The sequence below is a fragment of the Crocuta crocuta genome, unplaced genomic scaffold (assembly GCF_008692635.1).
Source record: "Crocuta crocuta isolate KB4526 unplaced genomic scaffold, BGI_CrCroc_1.0 scaffold95, whole genome shotgun sequence".
Taxonomy (NCBI): Eukaryota; Metazoa; Chordata; class Mammalia; order Carnivora; family Hyaenidae; genus Crocuta; species Crocuta crocuta.
This window is the reverse complement of record NW_027530971.1, coordinates 787,965-811,633: the sequence shown is the minus strand read 5'-3', so window position 1 is coordinate 811,633 and position 23,669 is coordinate 787,965. Positions and strand designations below refer to the sequence as shown.

The 23,669-nt window shown below is 34.4% G+C and overlaps 1 protein-coding gene and 1 long non-coding RNA gene across 4 annotated transcripts in view; one reads left to right on the top strand and one right to left on the bottom strand.

Annotated features, from left to right (window-relative positions):
• FSD1L (fibronectin type III and SPRY domain containing 1 like) overlaps nucleotides 1-23,669 on the bottom strand; it is a 65,023-nt gene that overhangs the window by 26,157 nt on the left and 15,197 nt on the right. For all 3 annotated transcript variants that reach the window (XR_013336448.1, XM_077769826.1, XM_077769827.1), the window contains exons 2-5: nucleotides 20,028-20,123; nucleotides 18,791-18,922; nucleotides 12,779-12,880; nucleotides 2,892-2,914 (exon numbers count right to left, since the gene is read on the bottom strand). Coding sequence is in view for 2 of the 3 variants with exons in the window: in XM_077769826.1 (XP_077625952.1) it covers nucleotides 2,892-2,914; nucleotides 12,779-12,880; nucleotides 18,791-18,922; nucleotides 20,028-20,123 (353 nt within the window). In the remaining variant the exon portion in view is untranslated. The remainder of the gene's footprint in view (nucleotides 1-2,891; nucleotides 2,915-12,778; nucleotides 12,881-18,790; nucleotides 18,923-20,027; nucleotides 20,124-23,669) is intronic.
• LOC144236217 (uncharacterized) lies at nucleotides 22,044-22,975 on the top strand. Its single transcript, XR_013336449.1, has 2 exons — nucleotides 22,044-22,159; nucleotides 22,761-22,975. It is a non-coding gene; the product is annotated as an uncharacterized LOC144236217 (long non-coding RNA).

The following is a 23,669-nucleotide window of genomic DNA, read 5'->3' as shown; positions in this document are numbered from 1 at the left end:
TATCCCATATAAAATCATCGTTAGCAGGCCCAACAGGTATCTGAACCTCTGTACACTCAATCTCACTGACTTCCTGATGCCAACCTCACTCCTTTTCATGTGCCAAATCATGAACTGTACATTCTCCTCAGTCGTCACAGCTACTCCATGTATCCTCAAATAAAAGTAAAAGTACACTGACCAAATATTGTGCAGTCTGGTAGTTGCTAAAGATAGGCCATAGATGAGAAAGGAGAGATGTGAAATCACAATTTTGAAAACCATGCTAGTAGCTGTCACCCTGATGTATCAACATCAGCTACACAGAAGGATACAAGGAGAAACAGCCTAGTGAAACCATATGCCATGGACATAATATTCCAACAAATTATTTATTAGATGAATATGGTATAAAAAACAAAACAAAAAAAGAAAGAGTCCATACCAGACCTCATTTTACTCAAAGTATGGGGGAACTGTTCTGTCAATTAAAACTGGAGGTTAAAAGACATTTTCATATTCTATTAATTGTCATTTTATCTCAAATTTTAATTTTTTATATTACAGTAAGTTTCCACAAGTATCACAAAGTATCACCCCTTATTATCTTTGGTCAAAGAATAACACAAAAGTACTATTCATGGATGATGTCCCCCTAGTACACAAGTTGGGAGAAGAAGTAAATGGAGCTGAGAAACAAAGGGAATCCTAGGCCTAGTCATTCAAATCTGCCAAACCTACCAAGATATGTGTTATGAAAGATATCAAACTTGCTATCTTCAGTTAGTTGGGGATAAAAAATGTCAAACTGATGCTGTATTCAGTTATTTTATTTTTTTAAAACTAGGAAGGTAACCACTTTGTTAATAACAATGACAACTGATTTATTGATCAAGAAGAATCTGCTATAGTGAAATATAATTTAGTGGGAAGGGAACTCACTGAAAACCAAACATAATGCTGACTATTTCACACACATACTTTAAGCTGTTGGTTCTCAATAATTAAATTTCAGGTTATATTAATAACAAGTTAGGAACAAACGCTTGGTCTTATTTTGTTCTTTTATTTTTTTAGAGAGAGTATATGCATGTGAGTGAGTGGGAAGGGCTGAGGGAGAGAGAAAGAATCTGAAGTGGGATCCATGCCCAGCGCAGATCCTGACAGGGGCTCAATCCTATGACTGTGAGATCATGACATGAGCCAAAATCAAGAATTGGATGCTTAAGTGGCTGAGCCACCCAGGTGCCCCATTAGTTTTTTCTTTATAGCCCAAGTATCTTTCAATTTGAAGACTTCTGAAAGAGCTACATTCAGATAGGTACTTAGTAAATGACCACTGAATCAAAAATGGGTTTGAACGTACTTGGATGCTTTCTAAACCTACTTAAATGTTTGTTGAGAACTGTTTAAAAAACATCTGGAAGTATTTTAGGGAATTTAAATCTGAAACTTTATCTACAAAACTTGATTTTAGTCACTATGGCCTCAAAGAAAAAGAATGTCCCCCAAAAGTACGTTAGAAAGGTCTATCAAAACCTAAAAAACAAGAATAATAATCTTTATTTTCTAGTCAATGAAGATTTCAGTCTCCATAAATCAATACAGATGTAAAATAATGCTATAATCTTTCAAAAGACTGAACGTATTTTTTATTTTTAAACTGAATAAATTTGGACAATTGTGTCTCAAAGCCCAAAACAACAATCTAAAATCCTTAGATAATTCTCTACATTACATGATCCATGTGGTTAGGACTGTTTTAATTCACCTTAACTTTCTTGGTTTATTTCCTATAATACAAGCTGGATACAAGGATCCTTTCCCCTTAGTTTTATTTTTGCAAAGACAATAAATAACTGCAAAACATATGCATGAACACTTTCAATTTCCTCAAAGTATCTACCTAATTAACTTGACTCACGCTTTTATGATTTCTTTCTTTCCAGAACCAGAAATCCACAACAAACCTCAAACCTAAGACTGCCATGTAAGTCTTGCCTCTAATCCAATAACAGGCCATCAGAGAAACAGAAGACTTCAGCCCAGATTAACAATAGACATAGTGGTTTTCACACAACCCATGATGATAATTTTGTGAATTATCTGATGAAGAATAAATAATTTAATCTAGGATTCAGAGTGGTGCTTTAAAGAGCTATGCCTTTCAGCAAATTTCATAATCCTCAAAGGAAGAATCCTTAAGTGATAATCTCACTATAGTCAATGTGCAGTGATTAGGTAGAAAGAGCTTCCCTTCTGTGGTAACCCAATCCAGAACTGCCAGCAGCTCTTTTAGCCCTTTGGTGTATTCATTACAGCAAGTACTAAATTACCTTTCTTAATCCTGTCTCTACCAATGAGAAAGACCTCTTAAAGTCATCATTTTAATTTTCTCTTCCCAAACACTGGATAGGAGTGGCATGAGAAATACAAAGAGATGGCACCAGGAACAGGATGGAATGAGAATACAAAGGTGTTAATCAGGAGAGCAGTGAAGTAGGAGAGCTTTAGCTCTTGAGGACTATTAAAAAATGCTATGATTTCTCAGAAAATAAGACATAATTATAAAATTTATGAACAAAAAGATACATTCCAGGAACATATATATAATTTTTAATTATCCAAAATGGGTCCCATCCATTCATAGGTAATTAAAGAACTATACTAAAACTAACTATATTATACCAGAAATGAAATTCTTTTGGAAGTGCATAATTGTCCACAACAATTTTTTTAATCTTGCTGATATACTGTTTATCCAGAAGATATGCAGAAAACATTTCCTTTTTTTATACTTAGCTATTAGATATTTTTATTATAACCAACAAAAGTCTAGTAAGAAATTGTTCTTGAATTTCATTTCTGACTTCAATATTGACACATATAAAAATGTAGGTTGTATACCATACCTATCCTTGATCTGTCTGGCAGCCTTGAAGCAAATCAGGGAGAAGAGAAAGAAGGCAGTTAGTGTTTTTCATGCAAGTTTCAATGGCAGTGACATGCAAGAAAAGTTAGGATATAAACCCTGGAATAGATTAGTTTCACAGTCATCAAAACATGAATTACAGGTGCTTGCTTCGGCAGCACATATACTAAAACATGAATTACAGGAAATTTGTACAGTTCATAATCTGCTTGCATAGTGATGTTAGAATTATAGTAAAAACAAATCCAGATCCCATATAAGTCACCTTAAAAGGAAGAAAATTTAACACTTCAAACTAATTCCAGATGACTATAAATATTTTTTCCTTACCTTAAGATTATCAAAGCACACCTCCACTTCCATTCAGTCTGACACTCTTCAACTAGAACAATCAATCTCCTTCACGGGGCACACATTTCTATGCAATCTAATGGTTTTCTTATACATGTCAAATCTGTTCTCCAATTTTTCTTCAGTGATCTCTTTGACCATTTCATCATGACTGTTCCAAGTTTTCTCTATATGCCTTCCCTGGGCAAAGACTTTGTATTTTGAGAGTTTGCCTGCTAACATATAAAACTGGGCTGCAGTTCTACAATCCTTTACCCCAAAGAGTAAAGTTGTAATGACAAAAATTCAGACAAGGAGAAACCAGAGAAATACTTGCAGCAATAATAGGTCTTTCCCTGAGATGACATAGAAGCTGGTAACTTAAATCTACTCTGCAACTCTGCATGACATATATACATATATATGTGTGTGTATATATATATATTTTTTTTGAGAAGGCTAGCACAAGTTTAGGAAGGGCTACACTTGGTGCTATAGAGTATGCAGAAAAACAATGAAAAATACCCACAAAAACTGTTGTCCCCTTCATTTACATACAATGTAATATATTTAACAAAAGTGTTTTTTTCTCCCAAAATGACCACCAAAATTAACGATGCATCCAATGTAAACTGTGGCTGTTTTGCTCTATACTCTAACCTTAGGCTTTGCATAAAGCTTGGCACATGATAATACTAATAATTATTAAATTTAATTGAACACTAGTTTGATGCATATAGCAACGCTTCTGTTGCCTCTCCTCTTCAGTTCTAATACTGTTTTTATCTGGTTTAGGTCATTTTTCTACCCATCCAAAATATCCTGGTCTGATTTCTTTCTACACAAAAAACCAGAACTGACATTCAGGACATCAGCATACGACACATTGCCAGCACTATCATAATCAACTGTGAGACCTGTGTACTAATCATTCTCTTCCCTTTAACAGAGGAGACTCTTCTGTTCCTTTAAATATAGAGAAGTGCCACTAGCATTACCCCAGCCTCCTTTTATTCCTTCATTTCTCCAGGTGAGGTGAAAGGACTTAATCAGACATGAGTTTGAAAGGAGAAACTAGAAATAAGTAGCTCAGCTACTTTCCCTCTTTCTGGCAGTTTGCTTGCCTACTGAGAACATATATTCTGTTCTTTCCCTCTATGTAGGAAGTTTTCCATAAACAGGCTCCCTCTCACCCACACACAGAACTGAGGTAGTCTTGTATTGACCATATCTGGGTGGGCAAGTCTAGCTAACTCTAGGATTCAGTATTAGAAAGCTTGCCCTTTGATATAAGCCAAATTCTCCTGTATCATTTACTGGTATGTGGCTTATCAGCTTTACTGTTTTATCTTATTTCCCAACTAGTTTAGAACTTGGTTAGAGGAATGTTACTTACCAGTCACTCTCAAAGAACCCAACAATCCTGAAGACCATTACTGTCTTTTTTTTTTTTTAATAAACTAAGATTTTCTTTCATCTTTCAAGAACACTATGTGATATGTGTGTTTAATTTCCCTACAACTTTTTTAAAAGTAAACTCTATACCCAAAGTGGAGCTCAAACTCATGAGTCTGAGATTAAGATTTGCATGCTCAACTGAGCATGCTCTATTTTTTGAATAGTGTTAAACAGTAAAATTTTTAAAAAGACAAAAAAAGAAAAAACCTTTGTAAAATGTGAGAACAGAAGCAAAAGACACAATGATCTGTCATTTTATCTTTCTTTGTTGAAAGACTAAAAGCTGAAATGTTTTTTAGACAATCAAAAGTTAGGTAAATGCAAAAACTTGTTTTTTCTTACTGGTGTAAAAATTAATGCCTTTTTAAAATTTTTGGTTATTTTATAATAATGAAATAAAAAGAACCCCCTAGCTTCCAGGTAGGTTTTGGTGTCTGAAATGCAGGGCAACACACTACATCACTGCAAATAGATCCAGAGTTAGTCTGCATGTCTGTAGACCGTGAGATTGCGGAAAATATAAATGCTGCTAATGTATTTCCTTTTTACAAAAACATATCTAAATAGATGATTGTTTTATGTCAATCTTTGTAAATTATGTATTACCAGTTGAATCACTATGGTCAGTTTACTGACCATAGTGGGGGTACCTGGGTGGCTCAGTCAGTTGAGTGTCTGACTTTGGCTCAGGTCATGACTTCCCTGTGAGTTCAAGCTCCACATTGGGCTCTGTGATGGCAGCTCAGAGCCTGGAGCCTGCTTCATATTCTGTGTCTCCCTCTCTCTCAGCCCCTCGCCCACTCATGCGCATGCATTCTCTCTCTCTCAAACATAAATAAAACATTAAAAAAACCTGACTATAGTGATTCAATTTTGTGGCTAGAGTTACTTAATTTAGTAATGGTGGGGGCGCCTGGGTAGCTCAGTTGGTTAAGCATCCGACTTCGGCTCAGGTCATGATCTCACGGTTCGTGGGTTCAAGCCCCGTGTCGGGCTCTGTGCTGACAGCCAGCTCAGAGCCTGGAGCCTGTATCAGATTCTGTATCTCTCTCTCTCTCTCTCTCTAACCCTCCCCTGCTCACGCTGTCATTCTCTCTCTCTCTCTCTCTCTCTTTCTCAGAAATAAAAAAAAATTAATTTAGTAATGCTGCCATTTTTTAGTGTGTCTGTGTGCAAGTGCGTGCATGTGCATACGCATGTAAAGCTTTCTTATTATCATTTAATGTACTAGGCTGCTTGTGACAAACCAGAAAAGGAATAGATGAAAAGCCAAATAATGTTGGAAAAACTGTTGTCTTGTGTATCTATACATAAATATACTCAAGTGACCAAACTGAAGACTCAGCAATTCCTCTTTCATTTAAGTTCGAATTTAACACTACATACACTGTGTAAATGCAGAAGGGGTTGAAAAAGTTACTCTGTGCAATGATAAAAGGGTAGAAAGTCTCAAATGCTGAAGATACTTCTCTAAAAGGGCCCAATTTCAAGAAACATCTTAAATTGGGAAATAAATTGTTTAAATTTTTTTCTGTAATTTCTTCTCCCCAAACAGAAATCTATCCAGAAGACATAATTGCTACGTTGCTTAATTCCTCTAAGTTTCCATTTCAAGAGTGATTCATTCTGTCAATTAAACATCTCTGCTTACCAGGTACCAAATGATTTCAGAATTTACCACTGCTCTATCTCTAACACATGTTTTTGCATCTACATAATTCCACTTAGTGAATTATGAACAGGCCTCAATGAATCGTTAGATTTTTGGGTAATGGCACTGAATATTATTAGAAAGCCTTCAAGAAGTATTAGCCATATCACCTTGCTCAATACCCGTTTTCTATTTCAATTTCAATAACTATTTTTATTTCAATCTTCTACTGAAATCCTATTTGCCAATGCTTCATTAATCTTTAATGCCATCAGAGATGGCTCCTTTCTCTCCCATTCCCTTCCTCCATCTCTCAATTAATTGTTTTCAAAATAAATCTTGGGGCGCCTGGGTGGCTCAGTCAGTTAAGCGTCAGACTTAGGCTCAGGTCATGATCTCACGGTTTGTGGGTTCGAGCCCCGCATCGGGCTCTGTGCTGAGAGCTAGCTCAGAGCCTGGAGCCTGTTTCAGATTCTGTGTCTCCCTCTCTCTCTGACCCTCCCCTGCTCATGCTGTCTCTCTCTCTCTCTCTCAGAAATAAATAAAACATTAAAAAATTTAAAAAAATAAATCTTACAATTCTGATCCTTTATCAGTTATAGGACTCTGTCACTTGAGACCAAACTTCTCTAAATAGAACTGTAATAAGAGTATAAGTAGGAGTAATTACACATGCTTCTTCATAATTGCCAATTAAATATAAAGACATTAAACCAGATTTTCCCCAATCTCTCTTGGTTTTGATCTGCTATAAGTAGATAAACTATTTTCTTCCATTAATTTATCCAGCACTCTGAAAGTTCAGATCTTATTGTTCCTTTATTTCTTTTTAATATCCTCATTTTTCTGCTTTTATAAGAAGATGTTACATACAAAGTACCCTAAAATATTAACTAAACTGTGAAGCAACTAACTGAATAGTATTTTCTAAACAGTTAAAATGGGAATAATAATAAAAGCTTTAGATCTTGCTTATTGTACTCAATGAATCATTTACCCAAAAAGAACAAAATTTGAGATTTCAAAATTTCTTCCCAAAAGTTTTAAAACTCATCAGCAAAAAATATGGAGCATGAGACCAAGGTTTAAGAGATCTGAGTTTCACACCACATTAACCAGCAAGTGACTTAACTCTTTTAGGATTCAGTTACCTCATCTATAAAGTGACGAGCACTAAAGTATATTTGAACCCCAAAAGTTCATCCTAAACCATCTTATTTTCACATAACAACTTTTAAAAATTATCCAAACTAAACGCTTCAACAATCGAATTCTCTGAAATATAGACTAAAATGAAGAGGCCACCAGGGAAAAGTTAGTTAAAATCAGAGCATTAATAAAAAGCAACAAAAATAAGGATACAGTTGACCCTTGAACAACACAGGTTTTGAACTACATGGCCCACTTATATACAGGTTTTTTACAGCACAGTGCTGTAAATGTGTTTTCTTTTCCTTATGATTTTCTTGGTAACATTTTCTTTTCTCTAGCTTACTTTAAGAATTCAGCATATAATAGACATCACACACAAAATATACATTAATCAACTATGGTATAGGTATGGGTTCTGGTCAACAGTAAGCTATGAGTAGTTAAGTTCTGGGTGAATCAAAAGTCATACTGGATTTTAAACTATATGGGGGTCGGTGCTCATAACTGCCATGTTGTTTAAGGGCCAACTGTATATCTGTTTCTGAATAACAACAGAGAAAAATACACTCATGCTGTCAAAACGATGAATGTACCAACAGCTAGATTTCAAAATTCGCATTTGCCTGACAGGATTTATCTTTATTTTGATTTGCAATAGAGTCCAACAGAGTTCCTAGGAACACTCTGAATGCCACACAACACTAAGAAACTTTTCAACTCTTGTCTATATGTTCACATTGTTTTATACTTCAGATTTTCCCATTAGATTGGGAAAGATAATTTTGTAATGCTTCCTTGAGACAATCTGAAAATGACTAAGGGGCAAACATTTAATACTTTCCCAATACTTTTTATAATATGTAATTGAGACTCCTACCCTCACCCCAAAAATACTCTATTAAGGAATAACTTGGGAAATGAAAGGGACTCCAAGAAAATGAAAAAGAGGTGGCTCCAAATGTTATTTTCCTTGAGGCAAAAATACCAGCTTAAAAAAAAAAACAACAAAAACCAAATACTGCACAAGAGCTGAATCCATATATTAAAGGCTTTATATTTTCAATACATATACTTAATCTGTTTATAAAAAGAACTAAAACATGATCATTTAAGCTTTCTTCACAAAGCTATAATAAATAACTTGAAGTAAACTTTGAATGTAGTACTGCATACATCTGTTCTCTGACTAAGCACATTTATATAATAGGAGACTATATACCTGTATGACATAAATGCCCACAAATGAAATAATGTAAAAAATACAGTTTGGGCTATTCTTTTTGAAAATTGTTTTAAAGTAGGCTTCACGCCCAGTGTGAAGCCCAACCAACGCAGGGCTTAAACTCACGACCCTGAGACCAAGACCTGAGCTGAGAGCAAGAGTCAGAAGCTTAACAACTGAGCCACCCAGGTGCCCCCAATATGAGCTATTCTTAACAAATATTTATATTTGTCTTTAAATTATCTTTGTAACTCAAACATTCATGCTTTTGGTAAAGGTTCTCTTCTCTCTTAGCATTCCTGACTTCAACCCACAGAAAGCACTTCTGCAATACTCCTGTTTCCTTGGAAACAGTGAGCTTCAACCCATCTCCTTATTTGCTCTGCCCAGTGGTCAAGGCTGACAATGAACAATATGCCAATGGTGAGTTACTTTGAGTCAGAAGTGGGAAATACACAAAACCCATTCTCCCTTTTCATCTATGATCAAATGCAGAAGATACTGTTCCCCTTTCACCCCACCTTGTACTTTTTATTCCACTAAAGGCTCCGTGTACAGGTAACCACTCCCTCCCTTCTAGTCTGACAACTGGGTTAGGGGTGGCAAGATAATGAACTGGATGGTTAGTGAGCTAGAAACTGCCCCACAGACTCAGCTCTTTTCATAAGTAGAATTCAAGTTCTAATTTCAGAAATGGGGAAATAGAAATATTAATTTTGTCAAAGGATTTAAGCAATGCTCTGTAGACCAGCTATCAGCAGAGAAGTCATTTTTGGTGGGGTTTTGGCTACTTGCCCATCCAGAAACAAAGTAAATGATCCAAATCTCATCTGCTCATGATCCTTCTTCATATATTTACCATCAACCAAACTTCTAACAATTAAAAAAAGTTAGTGAAAATAAAACAAATTTGTAATACCAAATTTTTAAAAATTAATGAAAGTATGTTCCAATATCCTTTTGCCTTTGTGCCATTTTTACTCATTCATTTTCAGATTGCCTAATGCTGGTAAATAGCATAGCTTCATATTCAATTCTCCTGCTGAGGTACTGCAACATGATCATTTAAATATTAGTACTTAAAGTACTGAAGATAATGAAGTCTAAAAAGACTCAGAGGCTAGATGTCAGCCTACGATTTGTTATGCCCATGAGCTATTCAAATTAATCTGATTTAATTACTTTAATATGGTATATTCATAAACAGTATACCCTGAAAGAATTTATTTTTCCAAATATCTAACAATATACTGTTAACCCAATAATTAATCTTCTAAGTCATCTTCCCTATTATGTCAACAATTCGGTGTTTGAGGCAAGCCTATCTACAGTCCACGCAGCTTGCTAGAAAAGTGAACTTGGTTTGTGACTGGGAATCAAACCATTATTTGGATACTATTTGGATGTACTAAGAAAACAATCACAAACAACTCTCAGTTAAGCATTTTTCTTGAACAATAAACTCAGATTTCTAGGTAGGAAACAATGACAAATAATTTACTTCACCACATTTCCAAATGGTTAAAGCAATTAAGCAGTACTGCACAATGCTGAAAAACCAAAATAATAAAATAAGAAGCAACATGGAACATTAAGAAAACATGTTTAAACTACAATATAATTTATTTTATAAGAACCTTTCCAATTTACAATCAGCTGGGAATAAGTTTGAACAAAGTCAGAAAGGACAAAGGAAAAAAAGAAAATAGCAGCCTTTGAGAGCAAGGGGAAAGGACTCAGAAAATAGTGGAAAGAGAAACCTGGAAGAAAAACACTCTATCACAGTTCTCCAAAGTGTCTGTCCCTACTTAAATGCAACTGGATTCACACTGTTTTTGAGTACTTTTGTCTATATTTTATTTTATTGTTTTCCTATCTTCTTTCTCACTCTCAGGCTGTTAGTTCCTGTTGTTATGATTATATTTGTCATTAACAGCTACCGCACTCCACTAGAAGGGGACTCTGTTAACAAGTAGGAAACTGAAGGAAAAACTAAAAATTTACTAGCACCATGTATATAAAAGTCACCAGATTCTAAGGAGCTATCACGAAAAAAGAATATTAATTCCTGCCCATGAACTCTATGACACTGATTTTGATGACTCATATTTTTCACTTTCTGTATATTTTTGGGCTATGTTCCAGATATTTGAGATTATCCCATAAACATCCTTTGAATAGGTGATATATATATACACTTTTAAAGTACTTTAAAGAATGATACATTTCCCTCATAATTCCTTTATATAGCAAGTCCTACCAAATGCAAAGAAGAACCTACTTACAATCTATCTCCAAATTCAAGAATTAAGTAATTCACAAATTCATAGCAAAAGAGTTTTTTTATTCATTTCATTAGAAGTAATTAATCCATTTTCGGGGCACCTGGGTGGCTCAGTCGGTTAAGCGTCCTACTTTGGCTCACGTCATGATTTCATGGTTCGTGGGTTCAAGCCCCGCATCAGGCTCTGTGCTCACAGCTAGCTCACAGCCTGGAGCCCGTTTCAGATTCTGTATCTCCCTCTCTCTCTGACCCTCCCCTGCTCACGCTCTCTCTCAGAAATAAATAAAACATTTTAAAAAATTTTAGAAGCAATTAATCATTTTTAAAATTCAATTTCAAAATGCAAAGGATGTAAGCCACCAAAACGTTACCTTCTCAAGGAAGCTTTTTCTACCTTCAATTCAGAGAAAAATCATGAAATTAAAATATTAGATGGATAAAAATGGATTATAAAACCACACTAACGAAGTTCACTTATACTCCACAAAGACCAAGAAAATATCAAATTCAAATATCTTAACAAGTTTACTACATAGTATATATTTTACTAATTATATATAGCTCAAGTTCCCACTTTCCTCACACCTTTTTTTAAAATATATTCTACATCCATATTCTACATCAAATAGAGTGTATTTGATTTGGTAAATTGGTAATCATTTAAAAATGACCCAACTTAAAATAAAAATTAGAATCTAGAATTCAGAATCTCTTAAATACAAGGATCTAGGTTAAAGCATAAATAGCCTTATTATTCTACTGTTTACATTTCATTCCAAACATAGCCTTCATATAAGATCCTACATTTTCAGGGCACCTGGATGGATCAGTTAGTTAAGCGTCCAACTCTTGATTTCAGCTCAGGTCATGATTTCACAGGTTTGTGAATTCAAGCCCCACATCAAATGCCACACAGACAGTGCAGAGCCTGCCTGGGATGCTCTCTCTTCATCTCTCCCTCTGTCCTTCCCCTGCTCTTGTGTGCATGCTGTCTAAATAAATAAGTAAACTTAAAAACAAGAACCTACATTTTCTATATTTTAACAAAACATTCACACAATTACACTAAGCAATGGGACATTTAATAATGGATTTAATAACAAATTCCACTAGGTTACAGTGCTCATCTGCATCAAGTGAGGTTTTCTCAATCAGCTCAGAGAAGGAATACAAAACTAGATTTTTAAAAATGTTAATAGCGATATCAATCTTCTTTCCTAAGTCAAAAAATACTTATAATAAAGGTATGACTCAGCTAAAAAACACAAGTACCCTTAAAATAAATGACCAACAGGGATGTAACTGAAAAAGAAAATAACTTGATTCATTTGAATAGACCATTAAAGAGCAATTAAATAATTTGTTCTTGACCCCAAAGACACAACTAGGTGCCTGCTTTAGAATACACAAATATATAGCAATTTACTTAAGAAATTCCAAGTCTAATTATTTATTTTTAATTTTTGAACAAAAGAGAGAGCATATGAGTAGAAGAGAGGGGCAGAGGGAGAGAAAGAATCCCAAGCAGGCTCCATGATCAGCATCGAGCCCAACATGGGGTTCAGTCCCATGACCCTGGGATCATGACCTGAGCTGAAATCAAAAAAAGCTGGATGTTCAACCGATTTAGCCACCCAGGCACCCTCCCCAAAGACTTTTTTAGAATTAGAAATAAATAATTCTGAATAAATCCCAAACTGAAGGGGAAAGCACCATTTTTTCAAACAAAACTTTTCTATTTAAGTGTTTCGTTTTCTGTTTTTTTGGTACCTTTGAGAATTCTTCAGGTTCCTTTAGATCTAATGACCGTGTTGCAAATTCTAGTAGTTCTTCTGAGTTCTCCAAGGCATTATTACATTGACTGAGCTGACTCTAAAAAATAATAAAAATAAATCTTTAAAATAAATTTCCTATTTCCATGAGAATCTTAACTATATATTGTTATAATGAACTTATAATTTTAGTAGCAAAAATTGAACAAAATTATTTTAGAGAGTTATTAAAGCAACATAATCACTAGTCACATTTATAAGAAATTTTAATTATTTTAATATATTGTATTTAACATCTTTCCATAATTTGCCTAAAATAGCTTAACCGCATGCAGATATAGATATACCCATCATTTGAAAACACAAAAGAAAATAAAGCAGTTATAAAAAGCTGGGGTCACATTTACTTAAAAATTCTTCTCAATCAGGGTAATCAGAAAACTATCAACAATTAAATTAAAATATCAAAATAATCCATCTGCAGACAACATCCTCTATAAATTAAGACTAAATTTCTTGATGATACTTAACAATTTAAACTAAAGTTTATGAATCAAGGGATATACATTCATTTAAGCACAATTTTAATATTCCATTTATCACATTACTCAAATAATACATATTACCATAAATGCTAATTTACAGTTTCCAAAATTGGGTAACATAGGAATCACAAATGCAACTGGCAAGATTTCAAAATAAATAAAGAGGAACAAAAGATAGTAACTGTCACAGTGGTGTAACTATTATGGTGATATACTAATTTCAAGTACCAGTCTTTCTTAGTCAGTTCGCTTCCACTCTATCATCTGTGGTCTAAAACTAAGCCCAGTCATGAAAAACTATTGTTAGTGATACCTTTAAACAAAGAAACAGACATATTTCTAAGTTTTTAATGTACCCAACCAAGATTCTTTTCTTTAGAATATTAATATCTATTATTATCTAGTCCATATTCAAATCTACTTAGGTTTCCCTTAAAATCAGCACTAAAGATAAACTATGGCTCATTTTCTTAGTTTCTGGATGTGTTATATTTTAACTTTGGAAAAACAGAATAGTTTTACCATATTTTGGGCTAAAATAGGGTTTCATGTGTTATTCTAAGAACCCAATAATAATCTCCTAAAAATACTGCTCCTCCTATGAGTAAAACTCTTATGAGTTCCAAGGAATAATTAACAAACCACCATTTGAAATATCTCAATTGTAGGAGAGCTTTATGAAAAGTTGAAGCAAAATCACTGAGAATAAATTGGTAGCTATAAATGGTCTACACAGGGTCATCAGGACAGAGTAAGTTAATGTAGTTTTAAAGTGAGAAATAACCAAAATAATAAGGAATATATCTCAAGGAACTATTAAAATAAAAGAATCCAATTTGAGGTCAAAGTTTAAGATAAAATATCTTATTCTAAGAAAATGCTATGAATTCACTTTCAAGTCAAGAGGGAAAGTTAAAAAGAAGTGTAAAAAGAATTCAATTTAAAGAGCAATAACTTATCAGTTACTTAGAGAAATTAATAAAATCTTAATGAAAACAACGTATTATAGAGTTTGCGAACCCAAAAGAAAAGCAGAAATGCTCTACTGTCTCCAACTAAAGAAGGAAATGGCATCAATAGTTAGGTTGTGATTCTTTTTAATGTTTGTTTTTTAAACTATTCCAATAAACCTTTTATGATCTGAATTACCATTAGGCTGATATCACCATAACTTTTCCTTTGAATCATAACACAAAAACATCCTCAAGAATGAAGTTCTCTTCACTAAGCTTATATTTCAACAACTCACAGTCTTATTTATAGCTTATTGTCCCCTCAATATCTCTTGATCTCCCCTAGATCACTATTCTTATGAAAAAAAAATTGCCAAAATTTTTGTGGCATTGAGGAGCAGCAAGTATTAAGAGTTACTAAAGATAATCAGGTATAAGATAAAAAAAAGGAAAAAAACCAATAGAATCTCTGGAAAAAATGAAGATCTCAAGTGATTATTTACAGGAAGAGAAAATGGTCTAACATCCTTGTAGTCACTACTTTGAAACAGTATTTGGAATTCTGCTTCTATTTTCTGCAATGTTCTGAATTCTCCATCATTATTCAACAGCCAGTGATGAATTTGATAGAATTCTTGACAAAAAAAATTAGAGTAAAATCATCCCTTTTAAAAAGAGCCCAAATGTAAATTTAATGGAAGACTTCCATGAATCAGATCAATTGCAAAAAAACAAAAAACAAAAAAACCCCAAAACCATATTCATTATGAAGTAATTAAGATTCACAAAATCCAAAGTAAACAAGGTTCATCTGAGACAATAAGAAAAAGAGTTTAAAAAAAAAAAAAAAGAGTTTAAATAAATTTCTATGACCCAATTTTGTATTACTGGCAATTTAGTCAACAACTAGAAATAGAAATTCAATAGTGTATAAGTGCAATAAATGCAGCCTGTTCTACGAAGAGCACTGTAGATTTTACGTGTACACACATATATCCAGCTCTGTATATGACTGCCAGGAAACAGGTTCTCAAATTAAAATATCACAGCTCTTTTGGAAGTCTAAAAACATATTTTATTTTTTTTAATGTTTTTATTTATTTTTGAGAGAAAGACAGAGCGAGTGGGAGAGGGGCAGAGAGAGAGAGAGAGAGAGAGAGGGAGGGAGACACAGAATCTAAAGCAGGCTCCAGGCTCTGAGCTGTCAGCACAGAGCCCAACACAGGGCTTGAACTCATGAGTGTGAGATCATGACCTGAGCCGAAGTTGCTCAACCAACTGAGCCACCCAGGTGCGCCAAAAGACATATTTTAAACCAAACTCCACAATGGATAGTAATTATCTAATTCTGAAAATCTCAAACATCTTGAGTTAACAAGGAACTCTTTTTTTTACGTTTATTTATTTATATTGAGAGAGAGAAAAAGAGCAAGTGGGGGAGGGGCAGAGAGGGAAAGAGAATCCCAAGCTGGCTCCATACTGTCAGCATGGAGTCTGATGTGTAGCTCAAACTCACGAACCTGTGAAATCATGACCAGAGCCAAAATCAAGAGTTGGACACTTAATCAACTGAGCCACCCAGGCACCCCAAAGAATAACACTTGTAAAAATCAAAATCCACAAGCCATGACATAAATGATACAGATCTATCCTCCAAATTGGTACTGACTTGGCTTCAAGATGATTCTAAGACTTTTCCAGATTTTGAATGTTGATGATCTTAACTGACCTACCTCTTAACTGAAATAACCCCTCTTACCTTTATTAAGTGCCCCTTCAAAGCACTTCAAATCAGTTTTTTTTTAAGTTTATTTTATTTTGAGAGAGAGAGCATAAGCAGGGGAAGGGCAGAGAGAGGGAGGGAGATTCTCAGGAACCATTAAACCATGTCTGAGCTGAAATCAGGAGTCAAATGCTTTAACCGACAGAGCCACCTGGGCTCCTCAAAAATGAAATACTGCACTCTGAAGTAAACTTAACCAAAGAGGCAAAAGACCTATACACTGAATGCTATAAAACTACTGCTGAAAGAAATTAAAGCTGATAGAAATAAATGGAAAGATATCCCATGATCAGGATTGGAAGACTTAATATTATTAAAATGTCCATACCACCCAAATCAATCTACAAGTTTAATTCAATCCCTATCAAAATTTCATGGCATCTTTTTTGCAGAAACAGAAAAAAAAAAAAAATGTTAAAATTCATATGGAATCCCAAGGGACCCAAAAGTGCCAAACAATCCTGAAAAAGAAGAACCAAGCTGGAGACCTCATTCACACTTTTTGATTTTTAAACTTATTACAAAGCTACAGTAATCAGGACAGTGTGATACTGGCATAGAGACAGACATATAGACCAGTGGAACAATACAGAGTGCAGAATGAATCCCTCACATACCCAGTTAAATGATCTTTGATAAGAGTGTCAAACCACACCATGAGAAAACTACAGAATCTTTTCAGACAAACAGTACTGGAAAAACTGGATACTCACATGCAAAATAATGAATTGAGACCCTTACCTGACATTACATACAGAAATCAACTATAAACAGATTCAAGACTTTAAGCCCCCAAATTATAAAACTGGTAGGAGAAAACACAGAGGAAAAGCTTCATGACACTGGATTTGCAATAATTTCTTGGCTATAACACCAAAAGCAAAAAGAGACTGATGAGACTATATCAAACTTTAAAATTTCCCTATATTAAAGGAAATAATCAACACAGTGAAAAGGCAACCTTTGGAATGGTAGAAAATAATTACAAGTTCTACATCTGACAAAGCGTTAATATCCAGAATATATAAAGAACTCCTATAATTCAACAACAAAAAAAAACAACCCAAATAAAAAATGAGCAACAGGCCTGAATAAACATTTCTCCAAAGAAGATATACAAATGGGTAACAGTATATGAAAAGATGCTCAACATCATTAATCATTAGAGATGTAAATCAAAACTACAATGAGATATCATCTCACATCCAATAAGATGGCTACTACTGGGGTACCTGGGTGACTCAGTTGGTTAATTATCCAATTTCACCTCAGGTCATGATCTCACATGAGTTCAAGCCCCACAACAGGCTCTGTTCTGACAGCTCAGAGCCTGGATCCTGCTTCGGATTCTACGTTTCCCCCTTTCTCTACCCCTCCCTTGCCTGTGCTCGCTCTCTCTCTCTCTCTCTCTCTCAAAAGATAAAATAAAGATTTAAAAAATAAAGATGGCCACTACCAAAAAATATTTAAACTATGGATGAATGCAAGATGGTAGTCAAAAGGTACAAATTTTCAGTTATAAATAAGTTCTGGCAATGTAATATACAGCATGGTGAATACAATTAATAATACTGTATTGCACATTTTTGAGGCCCCCAACATAGGTCTCAAACTCACGACCCCAAGATCAAGAGTTGCAGGTTCTACCAAGTGAGCCAGCCAGGTCCCCCTACTGTACTGTATATATAAACATTGCTAAGAGAGTAGTTCTTAAAAGTTCTTATCACAAGAAAAAAAGGTCTGTAACTATGTGTAGTGATGGCTGTCAATGAGACTTACTGTGATGGTCATTTTGCGATACGTAAATAGCAAATTATTATATTGTACACCTAAAACTAATAAAATGTTATAGGTCACATCTCAATTTAAATAAAAAATGACAGTAATAAAAATAATAAAATAGGGGGGCACCTGGGTGGTTCAGTCAGTTAAACATCTGACTCTTGATTTTGGGTCATGGTCATGATCTCACACAGTTTGTGGGATCATCCTGTGTCAGGCTCCATTCTGACAGCAAAGCCTACTTGGGATTTTCTCTCTTCCTCTTTCTCTCTGCCCCTCCCCCACTCACCTTCATTCTTTTCCCAAATCACCCTCACTCTTTTCCTCTCTCAGAATTAAATAAAAGTAGTTAAGAGGGTAAATCTTAGATTTTTATCACAAATAAGGAGAAAAAAAGAGGCACCTTGATGGCTCAGTCGGTTAAGCATCTGATTCTTAATTTCACCTCAGGTCATTATCTCACAATTTGTGATTTCAAGCCCCACATCCGGCTCTGCACTGACCTCGAGGAGGCTGCTTCAGATACTCTGTCTCCTTCTCCCTCTGACCCTCCCCCACTTGCTCTCTCTCTCAAAATTAAGTGACATTTTTTTTCATGTTTATTTTTTGAGAGAAAGAAAGTGATCAGGGGAGGGGCAGAGAGAGAGAGGGACAGAGAATTCAAAGAAGTGGGCTCTATGCTGACAGCAGTGAACCTGATGCAGGAATTGAACTCAAGAACCGTGAGACCATGATCTGAGACAAAGTCAGACACTCAAGCAACTGAGCCACCCAGGTACCCCAAAAATAAACATTTAAAAAAAAGATAAAACAAGATATCTATGACCAAAACAAAGTTAATAACCATTCTTCTACAACATTAAAGTAGTTATTCACAGAAATTCACTGATTCTTGTTGTACTAAATAGAAGAAAATATTCATATTTAAATATGTTGTATGATCTCACCTGTAACTCTTGTGATTTACGAGCTTGTTCCTGCTTGATACTGTTAATCATACTTTCTTTCACCTCATCCAAAATAGAATATAAACTATCAAATTCTTCATCTAACTCTGAAAGTATGTTAGAAGAATTTTCCTGTTTAATAAACAAAACAACGATTTTACTGAAGAGCTGTTAAACATTTGAAAGCTAATACTTATCAGAGAACAGATTCATATTATAAACTACCTCAGCCTAACATCATATAAACAACAAAATTCTAATACTTGACATAACCTTTAAAAACAGGTAAATACTAGAAGATGGCTGCTAATGCTGAAAGCACTCTCTCAGTTATGCTAGGAGTTAAGCAGCATTTTACGGACTACCCTATACCTTCTTCATCTTTTACAGCAATGTTTCCACAGGATAATGTGAAAAGTTGCTTTAAGGTTGCCAACTTTGCCCAGACCTTTGTCAGGTTCCAAGGCAGACCCTAAGCCAGTGGTTCTCAATGTCTGTCATACACTAGAATCATCAATGAAATATTTTAATAAAATACTTCAGAGATTTTGATTCCATAACTGAAGAGAAGTTTGAGCCTATAGGGATGGGACTAATTTTGTGTAAATCTTAAAATCCTTCAGGTTGTTTACAACAGTGCATTTACATAAGATATACAGAATTTAAAAGACCAAGCAATTCCTTACTGAATTCTAAGAGATTTATCAAACACTGAATTTTAGTGCTTGAAGGAACCTCAGAAGTCATCTTCTGACTAGAATTTGTAGTCAAAGTCCTAAATTTTAGGAATTAAAATACAGAAAAGTGACTTTGCCCAAGCCACACAAGTAGTTACCAGTGGCAGAATCAATAAAGCATTTCGAACCTATTAGCTTCCCAGAGTTCCTCACCCTCTCATTAAGCAAGATTCTATTTCAACAATAACTTAAAATATCTGTGAAATCTCTAGATAAGCAATATCCACACTTGCAGTAATTATGAGATAGAAGAAATTATCTTAGGCATTTTTCAACTAAGATGAATCATTCCATTAAGAGAACTAATCATACCAGTTACGAGAACTAATATGTAACAATCTACTATAATGTCATAAACCAAATTATCTGCATTTAAAAACTCTGCTCCCACCTCCTTTAGTTCATAATCTAGAGTTGATGGAGTATATTTATTTATACTGTTTGGCCCAACAATCATTCATTGTGACATATTAACACAAACATTTTTTAAAGAGTCATACCTGAACTCCTTTTAGTGTTTGATTTAGTGTATCAATAAAGTTCTGAATTTCATCATTTTTATTTGCCAGGGTTGAAATGATCCTTTGTAGAGCTTCCTACAATTAAAATAAACAAAAACACGTACCATTTTGATATTTTAATGAAAAAATTATAAATCGTAACAATTCTCTAAACAAACCATAAGAGAAGCAATGTAAAGTTTCTCATTGTTAAATTTCCAAAGGCCTAGAATTACAAAAGATGGGCGATGTATTTATACTGTTTTAAAACCTCTTATTCCTAGTGTACAACTTAATCACAACCACACCTTTTATACTAAAGACGATCAACAGTATTATTTTAGGTCATAGGGCCATGGCCAAGGAATAGAACCAAATCCTTAAATGCTGCAAAAACAAATGGAATTTTTTAATACAATATTAGGATATGAGGAATGAAAGCAAAAAGGAAGTAAAATTTGACATTTTATTTATTTATAAAAATAAAAAACATACTTTAGAAATATGAAAGCGATAATAAATTTGCAGCTAAAATTACATTCATTGCAGCGTTTATAGATGCTGTAAAACCATAACAAATAAGTAATTTTAGTAACAAATTTAAGTAACAAATCAGACTTTTTGATAATGCTTCCCATTTAAATAAAACACTTGCTATTTAATCTTTCATACTCTCTAGGTCAGTGCTGTACAATAAAATCTTATGCTATGATGAACATGTCCTATACACGTGCTGTCCCATATTACCATATGGTATATGGAGCTAATGAGCTCTTGAAATGTAGACAGAATAACTGAGGAACTAAGTTTATTTTTTTTAACTTTAATTATTTTCACTTTTTATAGCCGCATGTAATAAGTACTATCATAGTGGACAGCACAGGTCTAGGTATTCAGTAACTCTTCATGGGCAGTAACAGCAAAATCCAAACAAGGTACTTGTATTCTCAGTAAAAATCCAATGCAAGTACTTTTACTTCATAATCTTCCCAGAAAAACAACCCTTATTGCTGTAAGCTCCTACAAGTGTAAATATTTTAATACCCTATAAGACTTTGTAATAAAGGTTCTCCTCAAAATGTAATCAGATATTGATAAAGGGCTATATATAAAGAACTCAAGAAATAATTTGATAAAGGGATAATATTTTGTATAAATGTTCATAAAGCTTTATAACAGTGAAAAATTAAAAAACAATCACAAGTTATCATTTAATTCTTACAAGAATCCCTGGAAATAGGAGGCATTATCGTCATCCCTAAGGCTGCCTAGGGCCCTCTGCTGTCTATATTCACTTACCTATACTATTTCTTCCCATCCTCACTGCTGGTGGTATTTTAGTATACTAACACAATGAAGTTATGCTATGAAAGAAGATCAACACCAGGAGTTAGCTGTTTATCCTGTTGGTGTTCCTCCCAGATATGGGTACATACACCAAGATTTGAATACAGAAGACAACCAGCAGAGTGGAGGAATGAAGCCAGGACTTGGGGGAAGGGTGTAGGACAGGTGAGGAGTGAGAATGGTAATACAGAGATGTAGGAAAGGAGTGCAGAGGACTTGAGTCTTCCAGTTATTCATCCAAGACAGGTTTCATATATATTTAAAAACAACACAATGGAAGAGTAAAAATGGTTTTGCACAATCACTGGACTATGTAGAGTAAGCTTCAATCAAGGCTGGGTTCTTTCTGGTAAATGGACTGTAGCTGTCTCCCCCTTTATCACCCCTAACAGCAGGGCTACATCCATATTGTACAGATGACAAAAGGGTAGTAACTGCTAGTAAGGTAAATATTATGCTCAGTCTATCTCCAAAGTCCATGGTGTTTACCACTTTAGGACACTCTCAATCTAACCAATTTGCCCATCAAATGAAATATCACACAATAAATTACATATTCTTTTAAATTTTTGGTTTGCTAAGACTCTTCAATAACATATGAAACTGCTGGAATTTCCACAGTAGAGAATCACTGCTTGAGGTTTAGCTCCGCCCACTGCTAAGCATACTTGTGAACTTCAAGGTAAAGATTAAGAGTCTTCTAGAAGAGATCTTATCGCATGAAAAAGGAGGAGCGAGGACCAATGAATTCAACCCAGTAACAAATGTTCATCACCAGGATATATGTGAGTTCAATAAAAACTGGAGGAACTTTCACAAAAAAACTGTCAAACACTAGTATATAAAAAAGGCAGACCTAAGTTCAGAGCCAAAAAAGATATCTCCCTAGTACAAAACAGCTTTCCAACTTTTATTTATAGAAGCAAACTCTGTACTTAGGGAATTTTGAAGGAAAAAATTCTTTGGAGAGAGCTGAACCATACTGCCCCAGCTAGGTAACCTCTAAGCTCCAAGGATTTTAATGAGAAGCCTCCCTACCTTTCTAAAGCTCCCTGCTATTTACTGGATATTGTCAAAGACATCTAAATGCTCTAATTTTTGTTAAGGTTTCAAATAAATTTTTTATACTTTTAAGGGTTATCCAACTACTAAAAGTTAATAGACTCTTGTCACAGTGATGTTAGAGGGAAGAATACAGCCTTTACCAACTGCAATGTACAATAGATATGTAGTGAAGGCCCAATAGTAGCCACTTCAAAAAAGTAAAATAGGTGAAATTAATTTTAATATTTTACTTAAGCAAATTAATCCAAAATATTATTTCAGCATGTAATAAAAATTTAACAATTAACTGAGTTCCTTTTTTTCCTTCTTTTTCGGTACTAGGTCTTCAAAATGTGGCATGTACTTTACAGTTACAGCACATCTCAATTCAAATTAGTCACATTTCCAGTGCTCGACAACCATATGGAGCTAGAAGCTACCATACTGGACAACACAGCTGTAGAGGCCTAAACCATCCAAATAGTCCATACATTTCTAAGAGTGGGGATAGGGCAGATCTGCTTTATTTGCAGTTAATAATAAAAAACTTAAAAGCTTTCTGAATCTTTTTCTTGGAATACCACAATTTCTATATATGCTTACCATATGCCAAATTCTTGAATTATAATACCTGTACATGAATATAAGCTAAAATGTTACAACCTTTACCAGAATTCCACTATTTCCCAGCTTCTATTTATTAAATATTACCTTTAGAAATGGAAAAGTTATAATATTGCCACTCTCCAAAAAAAAAAAGGTGCATAAGCAGCTCTTCTTTGGGGATCCCTCTAATACCATAACAAGAGAAATACACTCTTCTCTTCTGTAATACTTAAACTGCTCATTGCTTTGGTTGGAAAAACTTAAACATCCATGACAATATTGGCGTCTGACAAAAACAGAGCTGCACGTGAAGATACCAGACATGTAAGCTATACAAACTCAAAGAATCATCAGGATAATTCTGTTTTTTTTGTATGGTGCTGCTCCATACCTCCAGGATAATACCCTGAGATTACAGTTAATCTTAGAGTAAAGACCATAAAAAAATCTAATGGTAAAGCCTAATCCCTTTTAATTCATTAAAAATTCTGCTATCACCAGAAAATGAAAAATGACCTTTCTAAATCTTTATTAGCCCTTGAAGTGTTAATAGCAGTATATCTGCACAGAAACCCTACACTAAGTTTTTGGGGTAGTGGTATTCTATATGAATTACCCAAGGCTTTAAAAATACCATACTCCCCC